We start from the raw sequence: 19625 nt of genomic DNA, 5'->3' as shown, positions 1-19625 counted from the left end.
GAAAAGTGGAAGAGTGTGACTAATGCCTGACATTACATGCCAAATTAGATGACATCATATACAAAATTCTTACCATGTATACATCACCTTCCACTTCACCTGAGGTCAGAGATAAGAAGCACAGAAACAAAATTCAGGGCTCTACTTACAAATAAGCTGTTATTGACTGTGTTTTATGTTCCTTCCATCTGATTTATTCACCACTAAAGAGCAAAATGCTTTTTCCCTTTTTAATCTCAAGTGGTAGTCATGAAATTCTAAAGATTATAATTTCAAAAAGGTGTTGGTGTTGATGACATTGCCTGATGTCAGTCTTAGGAAAATTCCCACTAGGTAGGATCATTTGATTTAATTGAGTGCCCCTGGAAATTTGCCTCCTCCTACATCCTCACTTAGCTGCTCCAGGGTCTATGATTTGAGTCATTCTTTTTCTTGAAAAGAGTCAAAATTAAAATGCAAGCACCCCAAGAAAAATAACATCCCTTAAGAACAGATGGATTGAGGCCCTACATTTCCCTTCTTATTTGCACTGGTTTGCAGAGTGGCTACTGAGAGGCCACAAGTGGGACACTTAAGCCGAGACAGAAGCAAACTCAGACAGCTGAAGAATTTCACAAAACTGTTAAGTCACTATGATGGCCTTCATTTCATAGGTAAAGAAATCAAGAAAGTAAGTTCTACCAAAAAACTCAGTCACATTTTGCATATTTCAAAGTTATTTCAAAATCTGGCTTTAAAATCATTTTCTAAAATATCAGATTCACAAATCACCCATTCATTTCACTTGCACTGGCCTAGGCATCTATTATTTTCCAAGTCATCATCATTTAAAAATGTAATTATTTAAGAAACACATATTTTTTGTCTCATGACAAATACAAAGTGTCATTTAATTCAAAGAAAAGAATAATAAATGGAGGCAAAACATTACACTGCCAAATCCTGAATATTCAGGAGAGAGCATGGGCATGGATCAGTCACATGGCAGATAAATCTCAAAGTCATTCATGCTTTCCAAACCTCTTTAATTCAGACTGTGCAAAAGGAAGCCCTGTTTAGCTCAATGAAAAGCATGAACTGCAAAACATTTCTTTTAAGATTTTATTTATCTATTTTATATATAGAGAGAGAGCACAGAAGCGGGGGGAGCAGAAGAGGGAGAGGCAGAAACAGGCTCTCTGCTGAGCAGGGAGCTGGACGTGGGGCTCGATCCCAGGACTCTGGGATCATGATATGAGCCAAAAGCAGACGCCCAACCAACTGAGCCACCCAGGTGCCCCTGCAAAACATTTTTAAAGAAATAGGTCTGAAGAGTTTAACTGAACTTTAATGATTTTTTAACCACAAAATCTCTTCTATAGAGACCTACATAGTATCATTCATATCGCAAATGTCAACATCTTATTTCAACTCAAAAAACTTATTTGCTCACCTCAAACAAACATTAGTTGAAATGATATTTAAATTAATCTATTATCTATTAATCCTCCTCCTCCAAATTACTCATGTCAAAGGGTTGGAAGAAAGTTCTAGAAATGAAAACAAACTGGAACACTACTTATGCGTGTTAAAAAATCATAATAAAATGTAAAATACTGCCTAAATCACCAAAAAGCTATCAAGAAGAAATGATGCGCATGCATATTATCTAAATGTTTAAGGCATTTGGAGATAAAACGTAGAAAACTCTGCATAAAGTATAATTACTACCCTCGCATCATGATGACGGCAATGACAGAGCTGGAAATAGTTTCCAGGTGAACTATCAGTTCCACCATCATTTCTCAGATTCTCCAAACATGATGTGAAAGCCTGGTTTCATTTAGCTGTATCTGCTATATGGCTAGAAATGCGGAGAGCTCATCCAATTTTTCTTTAACAAATGAATACAAATATTTACAATTCTGGAAAGTCAATTTGCATGTCAATGACTAATGAATTCTCCGTCAGAATCCATTCCCATCACCTATGTTCCTAACTCACAAACCTTCCTAATATTGCTCCACTCTCCACTCCCACCTAGTTTATCCTTCTCGTAAGGTCATAAAAATGTCTAACATATTCTGAGAAATTATCTACTTTGGACTCAGAGTGAGTAGTTCTTAATGGGAGATAATTCTATGAAGTGCATAATTCTTCAAATAATTATTTGAAAGAGCCACCTTAAAAAATATCAGAATAACATGCTCCAAAATAATAAAAAGTTTGAACACACAATTTATACTACATTTAAGATAAGTAGTAATATTTACTTGTTTTTGGTTTTACTTTGCTCTTGCTTCATTTATTTTCTTAGAATAGTCAAGATGGTCAAAATCTTAAAAACTGTAACCCATTTCCCTCCATTTATGGATGAGGAAGATTTGGACCAAATCAACTGCCATGACCATCTGTTTCATAGTTTCCCACCCTTCCTACTTTTCCTCTGTCTCCAAGTTATCTCCTAGATTCCTGTCCTTGCTACCGTCCCATCTCTGAAGCCGAGCAAAGACACTGCGATGTCTTTGCATTTTATGTCTTTTTCATGTCTATGCATTTATGTTCTTTGCATAATGCACTTTATGCATTATGTTATGTGGTTTTCACCATTCTATGTGAAATATTCTATTTTATTTGAAATATTGCAACTAATCTACCAAACATTTTATGGGAATAAATAGCCAGGCAGAAAGGTAAGACAGCTCGAAGAGATTTTACTTTGCACTGCAAAGAGGAGAGAAGTGACTACTTTCCAGTGATCTACATTTGAGGCTGACCTTCCAGTGGAGGAGTCCCGTGACTGTACAAATTGGTAGGCGCACTATACATTTGCACAAATTCATAGGTGCACAATTACAAAGTGAAGGGCGGGAAATATCCTTAACTCAATTTTTAAAAATATAGGATGAAACAATGAAGCACTCCACAAAGGTCAAAGCCTGGCAAACTCATTTATATTGCTAAAGTAATAATAAAGCTCTTTTATTATCAAAAAATTTTATTATCAAAACTTGATCCCTCTTCCTTCCCTCTCCTACTTCAGTCAAGAACTCTGCAATGTTCCTCACAGTCTCGGCTAAGTCTCTGTACCACAGGGGCTGCACTGTCTTAAAGTCTCTCAAGTGCCAATCTGATTAAACTATTCTATTGTANGCCACTCCACAAAGGTCAAAGCCTGGCAAACTCATTTATATTGCTAAAGTAATAATAAAGCTCTTTTATTATCAAAAAATTTTATTATCAAAACTTGATCCCTCTTCCTTCCCTCTCCTACTTCAGTCAAGAACTCTGCAATGTTCCTCACAGTCTCGGCTAAGTCTCTGTACCACAGGGGCTGCACTGTCTTAAAGTCTCTCAAGTGCCAATCTGATTAAACTATTCTATTGTAAATGTTTTTATTTTTAAAATGTGTTAAGAATAATAATTTAAAATTTGAGGTCTCAACTAAAACAGGTATTACAAAATTATAAAACAAAACTTTCCAGAAGAAAGTCTGGAACTGTAAAGCTATGTGTGATATCATGTCATAGAGATGACTCCCCAGAGTTCTTAAAATAGATTGTCGCCCCCCATCCTGACCACCAAAAAAAGTCAACTGTCTGTTGTTATTATAATTACCTACTATAACAACTGTCTGTTGTTACTATAATTACCTAAAGGCAAAAATGTGTCAATGTGCAACAATGCTCAGAATTCTATCCTAATTCCCAGCCAAAACTGCTGAACTTATTGTCATTTTAGTTTACTATTGTTTGCTTGTTTTTTCTCTGTAGTAATACCTCTGGTTTTATAAAAGAAAGGGAACACAAAAGATGCATGTCACTCAAATTTGCTTTAAGGGCAAGGAACTCCCCATGTGACTCCTGATCTCAGATCGTGAATTTGAGCCCCATGTGTAGCAGACAGTTTCTCTAAAATTTTAAAAAACCAAAACAAAACAGGAATTCCCAAACCAGAAAGACATTTAAAAAGGATTCTCTTTAACCATTTTATCAGTCTCAATGGAGACAAGGAAATCTTCTAGAGAACAGCTGACCAGATTAAAATTCCCTTGGTAAGTCTCCTTGGTTTGTCAGTTTGTAAGGCTATTATGATGTGATGAATTCTATTCCTCCCCCACCAAAATGTTGAAGTGCTAACCCCCACTACCTATAGACAGGACCTTATTTGGCAATAAGGTCTTTGCAGATGAGCAAGTTAACATGAAGTCATTAGGGTGGGCTCCAATTCAGTATGACTATGTTCTTGTAAAAAGGAGAAATTTAGACACAGAGACCCACACAGAGGGAGAACACCATCAGAAGCTTGGGGTTACAACCCACAAGCCACGGAACCATCCAGAAGCTAAGAAAGCCCATGAATAGATCCTTTCCTGATGTCTTCAGAGGATGGGCTGCCCTGCTGACACCTTGACCTTGGACTTTCAGCCTCCAGAATTATGAACCTGTATGTTTCTGTTGTTTAAGCCACTCAGTTGCGGTACTCCTTCCAGCAGGCCTCGTAAACTAATAGAGCCATGACAGTATTACCCCTCCTTGGACAGCTAGCGAAACCATCCTTTTCATACTCCATACTTCAAGGAGACCTGAAAGAAATACTAGGAAAGGAATCTGGTGAGTCAGGGGTCTTTGTTCTGTGAATCCAGCTCATTCCAAAATAACCAAATGAAAAGGTATGCCTAATTTCGTTAACTAACATGTACTTAGAGAATAGCAGTCACTTGTTTGAAAGAAAAACCAGCAAAAAGGAAGAAGTAGTGTTTTCTGAATAGAATTAATAATACATTTTTTAAATCTTTTGAAATCACAACTCGATAAATGAGTAAAATAATTTTACTGTTATCATACACATCCTTTCTCATCTATTACTGATCTTCACAGAAGCACAAAATAATCACTTTTAGTCATTGCTATTGCTCTAGTGGAACCAGAAAGAATGCATCCTGGTGATATCAAGCTATTGTTCAGAACTCAGACAAAAAGTATACTTAAAGCTGAAAGTGATAGAGAAATGTCAATGTGTGAACTATTCCCAAGAAAAAAAAGCCCATTATATGCTAGACAATATAGTACACATATTTCACAAACGAATTAAAAATAATCTTACGTCTTACACCAAATGCATACTGGGAAAATACACTAAATGATCATGTCGTATCTGAATTACGAAATATACAAAAAAGTCATTGCCTAAAAACAACTGATTTGAGAGGTTGTTAGTTGAATTTTTCAAGTACAGTACAGGAGGCTAGTTTAATTTTGATGTTTTCCTATGATTATATTTAGCCATAACCAAAACTGGCTTTAGCATTGTGAAACAGATTTTATTCAAATCATGCCATATCAAAATGAAATCAAATCATCTTTTAACATATGAAACACTCCCTCGGACTGAGATAAAACTGAACTATATCTGCCTCCATTAGTTCACATCTATAATTCAGATGAGTTGTGCATTTATTATTCATGTAGATACCTTCAGTACTGAGAAAAAAAATCTCAACTGGTCTAATTCAAAAGGAGAGAGCATCTAAACAACGAGAGAGTATCCTGAAAAGCAATTCTACCCATTTATATTGAGATTATTAGAAATTTATAATTTTATCAATTATTACTTCATTTAAAACACTATACAGTATTACGCACAAAAAGACTCTCTCCATGGTTTAATGATGGCATAGTAAGAACACACACATATAACCCTAGCAGAAAACTCCACCAATGTGTGTCTCTGAACTATTCACACATAAGCAAATGGTATGGGTATTAACATTTCATCATTCAGCTTTGAGTGATGAAATTAAACTATTCCTGATAGTAATCCTCTTATCTGTCTCCTAGAGTAGGGATCACAAGACAGGTAATGAAAATGCTTAGTATTCTTCTGACATCGCAATCAGAGAGTGGGTGTCCTCAACCAGAGGACACAGGTGATTTCTTATTCATCTTTGTAATTGCTGCTCCTAATGTGAACTCAGAAAATGTTTAATGACATCTATCTTTGCCTTGTTATAAGAACCAGCCTTTTCCACCCTCTGTATCCCCCTGGTGATCCTAATAAAAAGTACTGAGATTGTGTCTTATAGTGGGGGGGGGGAATCTCATTAGTTTAGTGCTTTGCATACAATAAAATTTTTATTAATATTGTTGGGCTGACTTGCAGGACGAAAGGGGAGGGTAGGGGGCGAGATTGCCCTGGAAAAGTAAGCTGTGAAAGAGGTGAAAATAAATATTTCCAGAACAGGGTGCCAACCACGTCGAAGGCACTCTAAATCAATTGTTCGCAGAGTGGCTAACGAATGCAAACTTTTTACGATACAGACTAAAGGAAGAGATTTCAGAGGACTGCTTTCTTTATGAGTTAATTCAGAGATAGGGGAGCTTCAAAATGAGAATTAAAATTATCTACCTCACAACTAAGCTAACTTCCATATTCTTAACAATCATGGAATTATTCATTTCAGACGTAAATTTGCTGGACCTGCAAATAACATCTTAAAACAAGAAAACAAGCTTTTTCAACCAAATCAGGGTCTAAATGGGATTCATGTAGATTCAGCTGAAAAATAAATGTAGCATTTCACAGAACAATTTTTAAAATTACTTACTACTATTTTTTAATCGCATTAAGTTTCCCAAATGCAAGGACAAACTCCAACCATACTTCTTACCAGATCCTGTTGGTTCTCCTCAACAACAACCTTACTTCCTCCTGCCAGGAGAGTCCCTAGGTGTTCCGAGATTAATCCTGATTAAACTACCCAATTGTGTTAATTGAATTTTCCTTTCCAGAGAGTGCCAGAGGAACATGTGATCCAGTCTTGGCCAATGAAATGCAGGAGGAAGTCCGGGCGGGGGTTTGGGGTGAAATTCTAGGAAGGTTTCCTTGCTCTATGTGACCAACATGAGAAGGGGCCCTTTTTTCTCCTGCAGGCTATCCTATCTCAGTGGGAAGCCCGGAATAAGCCACACTTAGAGAACAGAGTCAAGAGATTAGCAGAAAAACAGAGTTGTGCCATGTTGGAGCCCAGCTTCTTGCAGTATGAACAACAAACTTCCTTCTTGCTTCAGTTGTTTTGAATTGGGTTTTCTAGTCTTTGCCATCAAAACCACCCTAACTGATGCAAGCCACACTCATACCCAAGTATGTAATTATGATTTTCTCCTCTTCCAAAGGCATTTTATTTTCATAATCATAATGTATATAAACTTGGTATCCATCTTTTCCCCGTAACATTATCATAAGCATTTTTCCATTTTTTATGTATAACCTTTACAATTATCACTTTAGTAGCTACATAGTATCCATCAGATGAAGGGACCTCTGCATAGGATCTTATTGCTGTATATTTAGGCTTGCCTCCACAATTATGAACCAAATCACATTTTTTTCTTTTTAAAGATTTTATTTATTTACTTATTTGAGAGAGAAAGAGAAAGCAGGAGCAGCAGGGGGAGGGACACACGGAGGGGGAGAAGCAGACTCCCTGCTGAGTGAGGAGCAGGACTCGGGGCTCAAAGCGGGGCTCCATCCCAGGACCTTGAGATCATGACCTGAGCTGAAGGCAGACACTTAACCCAGGGAGCCACCCAGGTGTCCCTGAACCAAATCACTTTTACAAAGATTACCTTAACACACACACACACACACTCAAAGACTATGGCCACATACCTATTTACACTCACAGATAATCACTCACAAAAGGCAATAGTATCTAGGGGCACTTGGGTGGCTCAATCAGTTAAACATTGGACTCTTGCTTGACTTTGGCTCAGGTCATAATGTCAGGTCATGAGATGGAATCCTGTATCTGGCTCCGAGCCTGCTTGAGATTCTCCTCTCTCTCTCTGCCCCTCCCACTCATTCTCTCTCTCTCTTTCTCCAAAACAAGTAAATAAAACTGTTTTAAAAAAGACAAAAGTAACCAGATATCTTATTTTTTTCTTAAAAAAAAAAAGGCCTTCAGACTAGTAAAGAGACAGATAATGCCTCAAATCAAAGTATTTTATATCTGCCTTATCCTGAAGAGCAGATTGAGCTCAAAATTTAAAATCCAGCCAGGAACTATATCAAGTCTGGTATTGCTAACGTTTCTGAGAACCTGCTAAACAGAATCAAGATGCAGCATTTTTTTTTTAAAGGGACAGTTTTCAGCCAGCTTTTTAATTAACATTCACTTCAAACACCAGATGGACTTCAAAGAGTACAGCCTGTAAACAAGTGTCCCACAAGTCTGCTGCCTGTTTGAATCAGGAGATTGTGGAGGGTACATGCGTATGAACAGCTTAACATGACAACATGACAAAAAGCCAGATCAAGGAATCATTCCCTCTGGTGAAATCCCCATCATTAGAACATTACCATCACTTATTGTACCTGTTTCACCCATCAGTCATCAGTCAGTCACCTATGGCTGAGCTCTGCTTGGCTGCTTGTCATGGACAGTAGTTAGCCCAGCAACCGGTTGTCTCATCTGCCATGCCAACCAGGGACTGGAAAGTGATTTTCCCTTCCTAGTTGGGAAGCTCTAAATTACTGCAGGGTATCGGGGGAATCAGTTGCGTGTTAACTCTTTCTGTAGGAACATAAAAAATAACCTAGCTCACATGCAGTTAATAATCATATTCTGGTGAACTAGGTTATTATTATACCACACCAGTCCAATGAAAAACAGTGGTCCCATTTCCTAAAATGTCACAAAAAGTTAACCATAGATTGGCATGCCTTCTTCTTGATCCTACACCTAGAAGAATTAAGTCACAGATGGTGGACTCAGTTTACCTAATCATCCACCACTATACATTCTAGACGGGTTCTGATGCCCTCCCATGGTTTTCCCAAGTGTGACAAAGGGTCTTCAGCATCCAAATCACTTGACTGCTCCTCAGAAATGCACATTCCTGAGACAGATCTAAGGATTACTTAATGGGGGCCTCTGAAGGCTAGAGCCTAGGTATCTGCATTTTCAGAAGTTCCTAGGTGCTCATCATGAGAACAAACTCCCTGGGCTGATTTAGGGTATTCCAATCCTCCAAACAAACTCTTTATTACTAATCACGGTTTCATACAATTAGGGCCCAGGCATCATCTTTCTCACTCTCAGACATTTGAGCCACTGGAGTGTCCACATCTTGCCTTAGCTTACCTGGGATCACCCCAGCACACCTCCAACTAGGCTTAGACCAACTCTGTACCTTGAAGGCAACAATGTCCTCATTTCTCTCAATGCAATTAGATACGTAACACTGGCCTCAAGTTTATTTTTTGAAGGAGGGATCTCACTACTATAAATTTTCTTTCCTTTTGTTCTACTTGTTTGTGTAAAGAAAAGAAAAAAAAAAAAAACCTCCGGATATTTCTAAATCCTAAGATACAGGAAATCATGTATATTGGACCAAACATATTCCCTTCCTCTTTCCTTTTAAACTAGTTTCTAAGCTACAAAAAGAGGATCATCAGACAGCACATATATTTCTCCATGTTTATATAATTAAAGAACTAGAGCAAAATGAGTTGTGACATGAAAATGTACACTACCTTCTAATGTTGTTAGGAGAATTAAATGGGAAAACGAACATATAAAATACTTAGCTCAGCATCCAACACGGAGTGAATGTTCAGTGAATCCTAGCTGTTATCAGGCCAGGTTATTTTGGTTCATACTCAGAGCTCGAAAAGTTCTTTGAATTAATCTATTCAAAAACTGCTTTTCTGCAGAGAAGGAAACCAAAGCTCCGGGAGTTAAGAGTCTTACCCAACGCTACATAGTTACTGCTGGAGCCAAAACGGACACCAGTGTTTTCTAAAGCGTAATTCTTTTCCCTACTCCATGATAGCTTTGTTTACCCTCCGAAGTGAAATGTAGGACCGAGGCCAGAAAGCCGTAAGTATGTTCAGAACACGCCAGTCATTGCAAAGGAATGGATCATGCCTAATCAGAACGGGGGGGAGGAAATGAAAGGATGGGAAGCTCTGGTTATCAAGACTGGGTCTGAGAAAGTAATTAATTATTACATAGCTGGCCCATTGTTTTCCTGTTCTTGGGGGTGGGGGGCGGACATTGATCTCCCATCCTGGGTGGTTTCTTTTGTTTCTCTTGTGTTCAATCACTTTGCCCCGGGAAGTACTGCACACACGATTATGCAGTGTTTGGGATTCTGTCTGGTGAGAATTAGCTATGAACATAAAAACATCACAAAGAGTCTGAGCTGCTGTTAGATTTAAATTTCTATTCAACACAAGGGGGAAAACAAAGAACAACCTACTCTCCTCGTCTGGAATATAAAGTTAAAGGAGTTATGTGTCAGAAAGAGAGCAATTTATCACTATAGCGTTTTAATTTTGAATTCCATTTTTCTTTCAGTATATATACATATCCTAAGTGTATATTTAAAAATAAGAAATTACAATAACAGGAAAGTGAAAAAAATCCCAATGTTTGCTGAACATGAAACAACAGATAATCTCTTATAGTAAATAATGAGACACTAGAGCTCTTTGCCTGATATCACCTCAATTTTTTATAGCCACATTGGCATTCTGTCCATGAAACATGAATATAGCAATGACTTCATTCTCCAGGATGAAGGATAATTGATCTTAACCTTCCTATCACTTTCCTTTAACTCAAAGCTAATGCAATTCAGATAAATAAAAATGTCTGTAGGAAAAAAAAAATGGCACTATGAAAGCCAACCTCCAAATTACCTCCAAAAGGTATAAAGTACAACATATTTCAGAATCCCAATTCATGAAACCCCGGCCCCATAGCTTAGATGGACAGCTGTCAATATGATGTTTGAAGGAAAATCCAAACTTTGGAGGACATTTTCTTCCCAGCTATTAAAGAAGGGCATGAAGGGGGTGCTAAACAAAACCCCAACGACTCAAAATGAAGCACTGTTCAAAGGCAGTTCATTTACTTACATTAAACCTATTAATATGTTTTCATTGTACCATAAAATCAAAACATCTTACCAACTTTATCTCTTGAGGTCACCAACTAATCCCAATTGCCCACAAAGAACATATACAGCTAAAAAAGGCATCTTTGAAAACTGCATTTTACTATATCAAGTTGCTTCTTCCCTACAGTTACTTTTTCCTTTTCTCTTCACTCACTAATAATATTTACCAAATTATGCCCCAGACCGTGAACATCATTTTCACAACTTGTATTCTGACCAGGAAATTTTGCCATATTTTTTCAAACACAGGTCAATTGTGAGAGTGAAGGCAAAAAAATGTATCACATTCTTCCAAATCGGGGTCTGTGAGGAGGGGATAAGGTTATTGGTTGTCATATTGTATTTAATATTTCCCTTTCCATAACAAGTAATTAGAAACTTTATCTCCTCCTTTACTTTGCCTCTTTCGTGTAAATATGGTAACACCCTCAAGGCAAACTGACCTAAAGAACACGCATCCACCCAACGCACACACAACCACCCGATGAGCACGCGTGTACACACATACACACACACACACACACACACACACATACACGCACACAAGAGTGGCCAGAGACCATATCCAGGAACCCAGGGAGCAGCACCTTGCACAAAACTATCCTCACGACAACCTTCCCACACAAAGCACGCCTCGTTCATTTAAAGTCACCGTACCCATGCACTTTGCTGGTAATTCAGCGGCAGCCAACCATCACACCCGGCAATGCAAACCCGAAACCCCGCGGTCGCACCCCATCTCTTCAAGGCACACCTAACGCCCTAGGCGAGCCAGGCTGGCTCCCCGCCAGTCCCGAGCTGCCGCCGCTGGCCCTGGACCACTCACCGTGTCTGCAGTCGCAGTAGCCCCAGTCCACCTTGCCGTGGGCGTGCCCGTAGAAGCACCAGGGTCTGCCCGCGCCGTCCGGGCTCCGGCAGAAGTTGTGGCGCTGCCCTCGCAGCTGAGCCCAGCTCGCCGGGGGCGACCGCTCGAGGAAGGGTGGCACCTCTGCCCAGCGCAGACAAGGGGCGCCGAAGTCCGTCACGTTGACCCAGGGCTCGCCGGCGGGGCAGTCCTGATGGTGCGGCCCCGGCGTGCGCCCGGCGTGGAGGGCGTGCGGGCGCTGGGCATGCAGCACGGGCGGGAGGCGCGGGACGCGCGGGAGAGGGGGCGGCGGCGGCGTCCTCTGTTGCCGCTGCTGGGTGGGAAGATAGTAAGGGTGCCGGGGACGTCGAGGGGGCGAATGGCGATAGCGGTGGTGGACGGGATAACTGACGACTAGATCAAAGCCCATCACTTCGGGGAGCGCCCCTAAAACCAGAGCCACCACCAAGCGGGCGAGCGTCATGGTGCCGGAGAAGCAGGGTTTGGACCATGCTTCCCGGCTCCTTGGGTTCTGAAGAGGAGGAGAGGAGGGGTCGGGGGTGGGGCTGCAGCGTCCCTCGAATCCCCCACTCGAGTCCCCTCCCGCTCCCCCGCGCTCGGACCGCCCTCCCCTCCCCATCTCGCCTCCCGCCGCGGGTCGAGCGATGAGCCTCCGCTCCTGGCCCTTGGAAGCGGTCGCCGGCGGTGAAATCTTGAGCTCCGCCGAGACGCGACTGGTGGAGAGGACTCGCAAAGAGAAGGCGCGGACTCGGCGGGGAGCGGTGGGGACTGAGCCCCAGGTAGCCGGCGGTGGCACGAGCCCGGGAACTCTGCCCCCTGGCTGCGGGCGCGGGGCGCGCAGTCTCATCCCGGAGCGGGACCTCCGCTCGGCCCCTAGCCGGCTCCTGGCTGTCGCCGTCCTGGCCAGACCAGCTGCTGGCACCGCCGCAGCCTCGGTGTGCCCCAGCCAAGCTCGAGGGTGCCAGTGCGGGGGAAGGTCTGGGCTGCTCCTTGCCAGAAGGCAACACCATCACAGCCCAGAGTGTGGCGGCTCCCAAGCTTGGCACCAGTCCCTGCAGTCCTCTCTCCTTCAACCCCGTGCCCTGTCTCCTTTTCTCGATTTTGAAAACTTCAGAAGAAAAGTGTGGTTGGATTTAGTTACAACTCTCCCCTGACAGCCCAGGATAAAAATGAACAAAGCACATGAGGAATGTTGAAGCCATTTTACCAAAGTGTGAGCTCCTCAAGGACAAGACCACGTTTCATTTAGCTTTATATCCCAGTGCTTAACACTGTGCCCAACACTTATTAGGCTCCAATAAACATTTGCTGAAATTAAATTCCTGAACTGACCCAGGCAAAGGAGCTTGAGCCTTTCCACTTCCTGCCTCCCACTTTCCACCGGGTGCGCTGGACAACACCAGTTGTTTGGTTATTACTGGGATTCAGTGAGGCCTTCTTAATACCAAATTTCCTTTCTAACCAGAGAAGACTTCATCCGTCCGGGTCTCCATCCTATCCAAAAAGTCCATCCCTCTAACACCTGCCTCGTTTTTGCAGGGCAATGTACTTGAGTTAAGCCTACACATTTGCCTCTCCAAAGTGGACTCACTACTGGCAGTTTTGAAGCTGCCCTGTTGGCTTGACCTTACCTTGGGAGAGCCTTTCAACAGCTCTACTCCCTGTCCCAAACTCCCAAACGTTGGCTAGGAATTTTTTTTTTAAATCACTGAAGCTGGATATTTTAGGATTTCTCCTTTCAATGGTTCCTGACCATGCCACTGAAGTTAAACAAGGAAAAGAAAGGCCAAAGAGACGTCATATTTACTTTCTGGTAATCATTTTTAAGTGTGAGAGAGGACTACTGTCCTATAATTTAATGTATCCCAAAGAAAACCTGAGCATAACTTAAACATTTACTGTTAAAACCTAGGTTTCAATTAGAAACTGATTTAATTCTTTAACCTAGCTCAAATAATCCATTTTAGTTTAACTTTCATGAATCATTTTATTGATTTTCCCCACTCTTATTTAATTAAATATTTGATTTTATTTCAGAATGAACTGGGTAAAAATATTAGGAATCCCAAGGTGTATTTGTCAAATATTTATTCAAGATGTTTTCATTCAAGATGCTTGTATGCACTATTTTGGTATTTTGGGTTTTTTGTTTGTTTTTGTTTGTTTGTTTGCTTACTAATATTTTTCTGGCTCCAAAAGCATAATTAAAAGGGTACTTATGGAAGAGAGGTTGATTGACTTATTTTAGAATTCACCAATCACAGATTCTTGATCTAATAGGTGACAGTTCTAATAGGAGTTGTCCACCTGTTTCTCTACCTTCTGCCTTGGGATTCTGGCTGCCTTGCTCAGATCCTGCTGCCCTCCCTCCCCTGCATGGCTTCCTCCACCAATTGTTTTCACACTTGGTGGGGCTCTGCCAGCACACCTAGTTCCCACACATCTGTGTACCTTGAAGAGAGGGAAATCACGAAAGAGAAAAGAGTAAATCGAAGTTCTACTTACATTTAACAGATTATAAAGCTGACACAGACAAAGCAGAGTTACCCACAGAAAATTCCACATCTGGATTTAATCATGTAGGTTTTAAAATACCTTTCCTAGAAAATAAAATGGCATTTATGTAATTGGACTATGAATTTAGGGGCCTCAATTTGGGTTTTGTCCTCTATTTTACAGGCAAAATATGACCTAAACAAATCTGTCCTTTACGTATCACTTCCCTCCTCTGCTAATATTTTCCTTCCCTCTCTTCTTTCATACCTCCTTGCTGCTACCAACATGGAGACATTTAGGATACCCAGTCCTCATCCAATCCCTGAAATGCATTTCTTTCTCCCACCTCCACCACATCACAGTGTGTGTTTTGCAGGAAGGAGGGGTGTTTGCAAGGAGAAATTCTCTCCTGCCTGGATTAGGTACTACTTATAGCCAATAGCCGCAGATCCCTCCTCAGATTCTCATCACCCTCGATCAGATATCACAGCCAAAGGAAAGGGGAAGGCAATTCCATCTTGTTACAACTGCAAAAACCCCACTGCTAATTTTTTTTTTTCTGCTTTGCAATCCCTTTAGCAGCAACAAAGGAGCAAGGAAAAGGAACTGAAAGAAACAAGTATTTGACACTTTGCAGGCATTTCCCCACCACAAGGCTTAGAAGGCCCCAGGGGGTCCCCATAATACCCCTTGTCAGCTCTGCAACCTCCGGATTCCATCCTCATGGATTTCAGTCCCAAGAGCTCAACTGCCCACAACCTCATGGCCTAAAACCTAGAAAAGTGAAGAGGGGCGTCTGTGGGCTCATATCACAACAGGGAGGGGAGGCAGTCCTTGGAGTAGGGGCAGGGTACATATATATATCTGCATTTCCTACGACAACTATGTTTTATGTATATAAACATTTGGTTTTACGGTCGTCTAGTAGAAGATGATTCTACTTCGCGTACACGATGGGTTGTATAGCTCTTGTGTTGTCCTATTTGGAAATACAACCAATACGCATATTATTTTTACAGAGTTCCAAAAACCAGTATACAAAATAACTTTCGGAAAATCTCCATTTGCAATTTGGGTACTTCCTGTATTTGGAGAAGCGAACAGTTTTTGAACATATGGCATAAAATCAGCATTGAGTTGTACAATTCCAAGTGCAAACAATTTGTTAAAAGATCACTAAGCACTGCTCTTTCACATAAAAGGGGGGAAAAATCAAATCCTATGAAAGCCTGTGTGGGGACCATGGGAGATTTGAAATGATAAGGCATTATCAAGCTGTTAGAGCGGAGGGAATACAATAAAAGAATAATATTTAGCTAAAAGTTTAAGAGAAGAAAAGGTCCAGAATACATGTGATGAATTGCTAAGTGAATGAACGGTACAGTGATTCAGAGGCAGATGTCTGCTGCCAGTAGGAGGTCTCTGGCAGCGGAGGTAAAGTTTATACCTCTGCCCATGTTGGTCACACTCTTCTCTGCCAGCCCTCAGCCATGAGGCTTAACAATACGTAACCATACATATATAGTGTTGACCTTATATATAGTGTTCAAGAGCAAAGGAAAAGTTCTGCTTAAGTCATTTGATCTCTATTTTTTTATTGTTTAAAATTGAATTTTATAAACCAGAACAAAATACCTTTTTAAAATTTTGATTCTTTTAAAGATTTTATTTTTAAGTAATCTCTACACCCAACATGGGGCTCAAATTTATGACCCTGAGATTGAGTCACATGCTCCACCAACTGATCCAGCCAGGCACCCCCAAATTTTTATTTATTTTTAAAATGTACCTAATGTTGGTGTAATCCCTATATGGAAACTAATTCTACAGATTCATTTTCAGTATTACTCAAATAATACAGACTAATAGATGAAGAATATATATAACATATATTTTATATATATCTCAAAAAATAGTTCCTTCAGCCTTGGAATCAAACCAATGCTCAGTCTGGCTCTAGTTCTTCCTATGGGATCTTAGATGAGTTCCCTTCCCTAAGCCAACAGCTTGACAAAAGAGGTAATGGCACTTGCATGATATATCTGAGTGGAGTAATTGAGATAATGCGTGTAAACTGTTGAACGTAGGGCTCAATAAATGCCACCTATGAAATGGTAGAATATTCTCAGTAACTGCCTTTGAATTCTTAACCACTCAAATTAAGTCACCCCATGAAAAACTGCTGGAAAAGGCAGGAAATGTGTTCGGAGCTCCCTTCCCACCCAGCTTGTGCCTCTTACTGCAACCTCAGTAATTCCCCTCTCGGATCAATGACGATCACAAGGCTGCTCTAACTCTACTCACTTGAGCGTTTGTCCTTTCTGATGTGTTCGCTTTCTCTACCCCTCAACAAGTTTGTCCCCCAAAGCCAATGAAACACTAAGTATTTTGAGTTAAAACACTTTTCCTGAGGAGTTTGCTGAAATATAATGAGTGGTTTTGAAATTCCTCAGTTGCAAGTGGGCTGTGGCCACAGATGAAAAGAATAAACAGACTGGAAGATGGGCAACACTAGCACTGCTTGCCCATGATCTGAGGATCAGTGAACCTAGTGCTGAAAAGGAGTTAGAGCTCCAATTTTCTGTCAAATGCAGGAATCCTTCCCAAAACTTCCTGACAAGTGGACTTCAGCTTTTTCTTAAAAACTACACTGATGGAGCAAATTTTTACTTGGGAGCCAGCATACTCCATCTCTAGAAAGTCCAGATCGTTGGAAAAATCTCTCCTGCGACTGAGCCAGAAACCTACTTTACCCAGCTGTGATTCTGGTTCTGTCCTCCTATTGATTTAGTCTCTATTTAGAATCCAGCCGACCTGGGTTCAAATCCCTATCAAGTGTTTTGTTTTTGGCCTTTAGGGGGCACTAAAGACTCTCCCCCACTTCTCTCTGGACCTTCAAGACAGATTGGCTGAGTGAGCAGATCCAAGAACAGCAATTAGTCTACATTACTAGAGTCCTATTAGCTTGTGAGATATAAATAAGTCTGTAACCACATAAATAATCAATGCCCTATTTTCCTTCCTTACGCATAGTGTTTTTCCTCACTTCATCATTAGAATCTTATGAACCATAATGATGAGATTTGATCATAGGTGGAAGTTGAAAGGGAGAGACAGAAGCTGGTTAGACATTTGGCCTAGCTAGAAGGAAACTATTTTGGGGTTTGGGGTCAAACCCCAGCTAATTGTAAAAAGCCTGCACTTGTCTGGGTTTGTCTTCAATTCATAAATGCCCTCTGGGGAACTCACTGCCTGGGAAAGGGGGAGGGATGGGGTGGAGGTAGGATATAGGGATCCTGGCTCCCTAGTCATCCATCAATCACTGCTAACCTCTCTAAATATAGTTTGCCTGTCCGTAATATAGAGAGAACAGTTCTACTTAACAAAGTTGTAAGAATTAAAAATAGTAAGTTAAACGCTGGACACTGAGCAAATGACTATCCTTTGAATATGTGAAGACAATTATCAGGACTTTTCTGCTTCTTCCAGCAGCCAAAATGGCAGCCAATAAACTGTCACTGAACAAACAAGACCTTCAAACAAAATGTAAATGAGCTTTAAAAAAATTTTTTTTATAATATGGTAGTATGGCGATTACAAAAGGGATCACAAACTAGAAGCCAGCAGGACGGACATGCCATCCAGATGTATTTTATTTGCTACAAAACCATTTTAATGTTGATTTTCATGCATTTTAAAAATCAGTAGTTTACCCACAAAATTATGGTTTACCAGGTTCCCTTGTGTATCTGTTAGAATGCTTTTGGCCACAAGTAAAAGACACCTCAACTCTAATTGCCTTAAAATAAGGTATTTTAACAGACTTTATGACCTCATACAAAACAAAAAGCCAGTTCCCCTGGGGTTGATTGCTTCAGTGCCTGGCTATGTCATTGAAGTCCCAGGCTCTTTCTCTGCTTGGTCATCTTAGTGCTAGCTTCATCTTAGACTCTCAGCAAATAACAAGGCATTACAACTAGATAGGAAAAGAAAAGACTGTTCTTTCTGTGCCTAAGAATCTTTCCCAGAAACTTCCTCAGAGATTTCTCCTCACACTTACTTTGTCATTACTGAGTCACATGCCCATTCCTGAACGATTTCACTGGCAGAAAGGATGGACTTAACTATGATTAGCTTGGACTAATTATCTGGAGTGTAATGTGTGCTTGGGAGGACACTGACCTATATATGCTACACCTTGAAAAATGAAAAGATCTGGCAACATCACAACCCAAATACCCACACGGCAACACACATCTATAGCTGTTTCCATCCTTAAACCTAGGAAACAGCCTTCAGCTCATCATGGCCACCACCCGCCTGGACTTTGTTAAGCATGTAAGTTTATCACATTTAGTCTATACTTTTTTTATCTGGCAGGCCCACAGTTTAGCAGCTTAAAAACAACAAGCACTTATTATCTCACAGAGTTCCTGAAAATCAGGAATCAGAGGTTGGGTAAGCTGGATGGTTCTGGCTCACGGTCTCTCGTGAAGCTGCAGTCAAGATGGGATGGGACCGCAGTCATCTGAAGGCTTGACCGGACTAGAGGACCTGCTTCCGAGCTCACTCATGGAGCTGGTGGCTGGAGGCTTCAGTTCCCACCACATGAACTTCTTCACAGGGCCACTCACAGCATGGCACTGGCTTCCCCCAGTGCCAGTGATCCAAGAGAGCAAAAAAATGACCCAGACAGAAACTGCAAAGACTTTTATAATCTAATCTCAGGAGTGACACATATTCTATTGCTCACATAGTAAACTGCCCCTGGCACAGTGGAGGAGGGGACTACTCAAGTGTGTGAACTCCAGGAGGTGGGAGTCATTGGGGACCATCTCTAAGGCTGGCTACCATAGTTCTGTTCTGCAAAATTACCCTATAATAGAAAATTTAAAAAGATACTGTATTTGTAGGGTGGCTCTATGTATTTTCCAAATACTAAATATCTTAGGGAATGTATCGTCAATTAAGCAATCATTTTACACAAAACACAGGATCAGCTCTAAACAAAAGTGTCTGAATTTCCCAACAATTGCATCTCCCACTCTACTTTATGAGCAGACTCACTCTTATTCTGTGTCTGGCTGCAAGAAAATGAAAGATTTTTTCAATGAATTCGGGTATCCAGACCCCTAGTAAAAGACTCCCAAGTGTACCAGCTACATGATAAGATTTAATGTGTCAACCAATCTGGCGTTATTAACATTTTAACAGGACAAAAGAATGCAAGGAATGGACAAAGGAATTATGGGATTTCAGACATGCCCTGAACTGAGTCCAAGGGAGCAGTGATTTGGATAAGGAAGATGCCTCTTAAA

The 19625-nt window shown here is 40.8% G+C and overlaps 1 protein-coding gene across 1 annotated transcript in view; it reads right to left on the bottom strand.

Moving 5' to 3' along the window:
• Window positions 1-12420, bottom strand: part of PRSS12 (serine protease 12) — a 68145-nt gene extending 55725 nt beyond the window's left edge. The window contains exon 1 of the mRNA XM_034672102.1: window positions 11706-12420. Coding sequence (XP_034527993.1) covers window positions 11706-12274 — 569 coding nt within the window. The 5' untranslated portion in view covers window positions 12275-12420. The remainder of the gene's footprint in view (window positions 1-11705) is intronic.
• Between the last annotated feature and the right edge of the window lie 7205 nt (window positions 12421-19625).

The sequence above is a fragment of the Ailuropoda melanoleuca genome, chromosome 11 (genome assembly GCF_002007445.2).
Source record: "Ailuropoda melanoleuca isolate Jingjing chromosome 11, ASM200744v2, whole genome shotgun sequence".
Classification (NCBI taxonomy): domain Eukaryota; kingdom Metazoa; phylum Chordata; class Mammalia; order Carnivora; family Ursidae; genus Ailuropoda; species Ailuropoda melanoleuca.
Note: the sequence above shows the minus strand (reverse complement) of the source record. Positions and strands in the feature narration are given on the sequence as shown.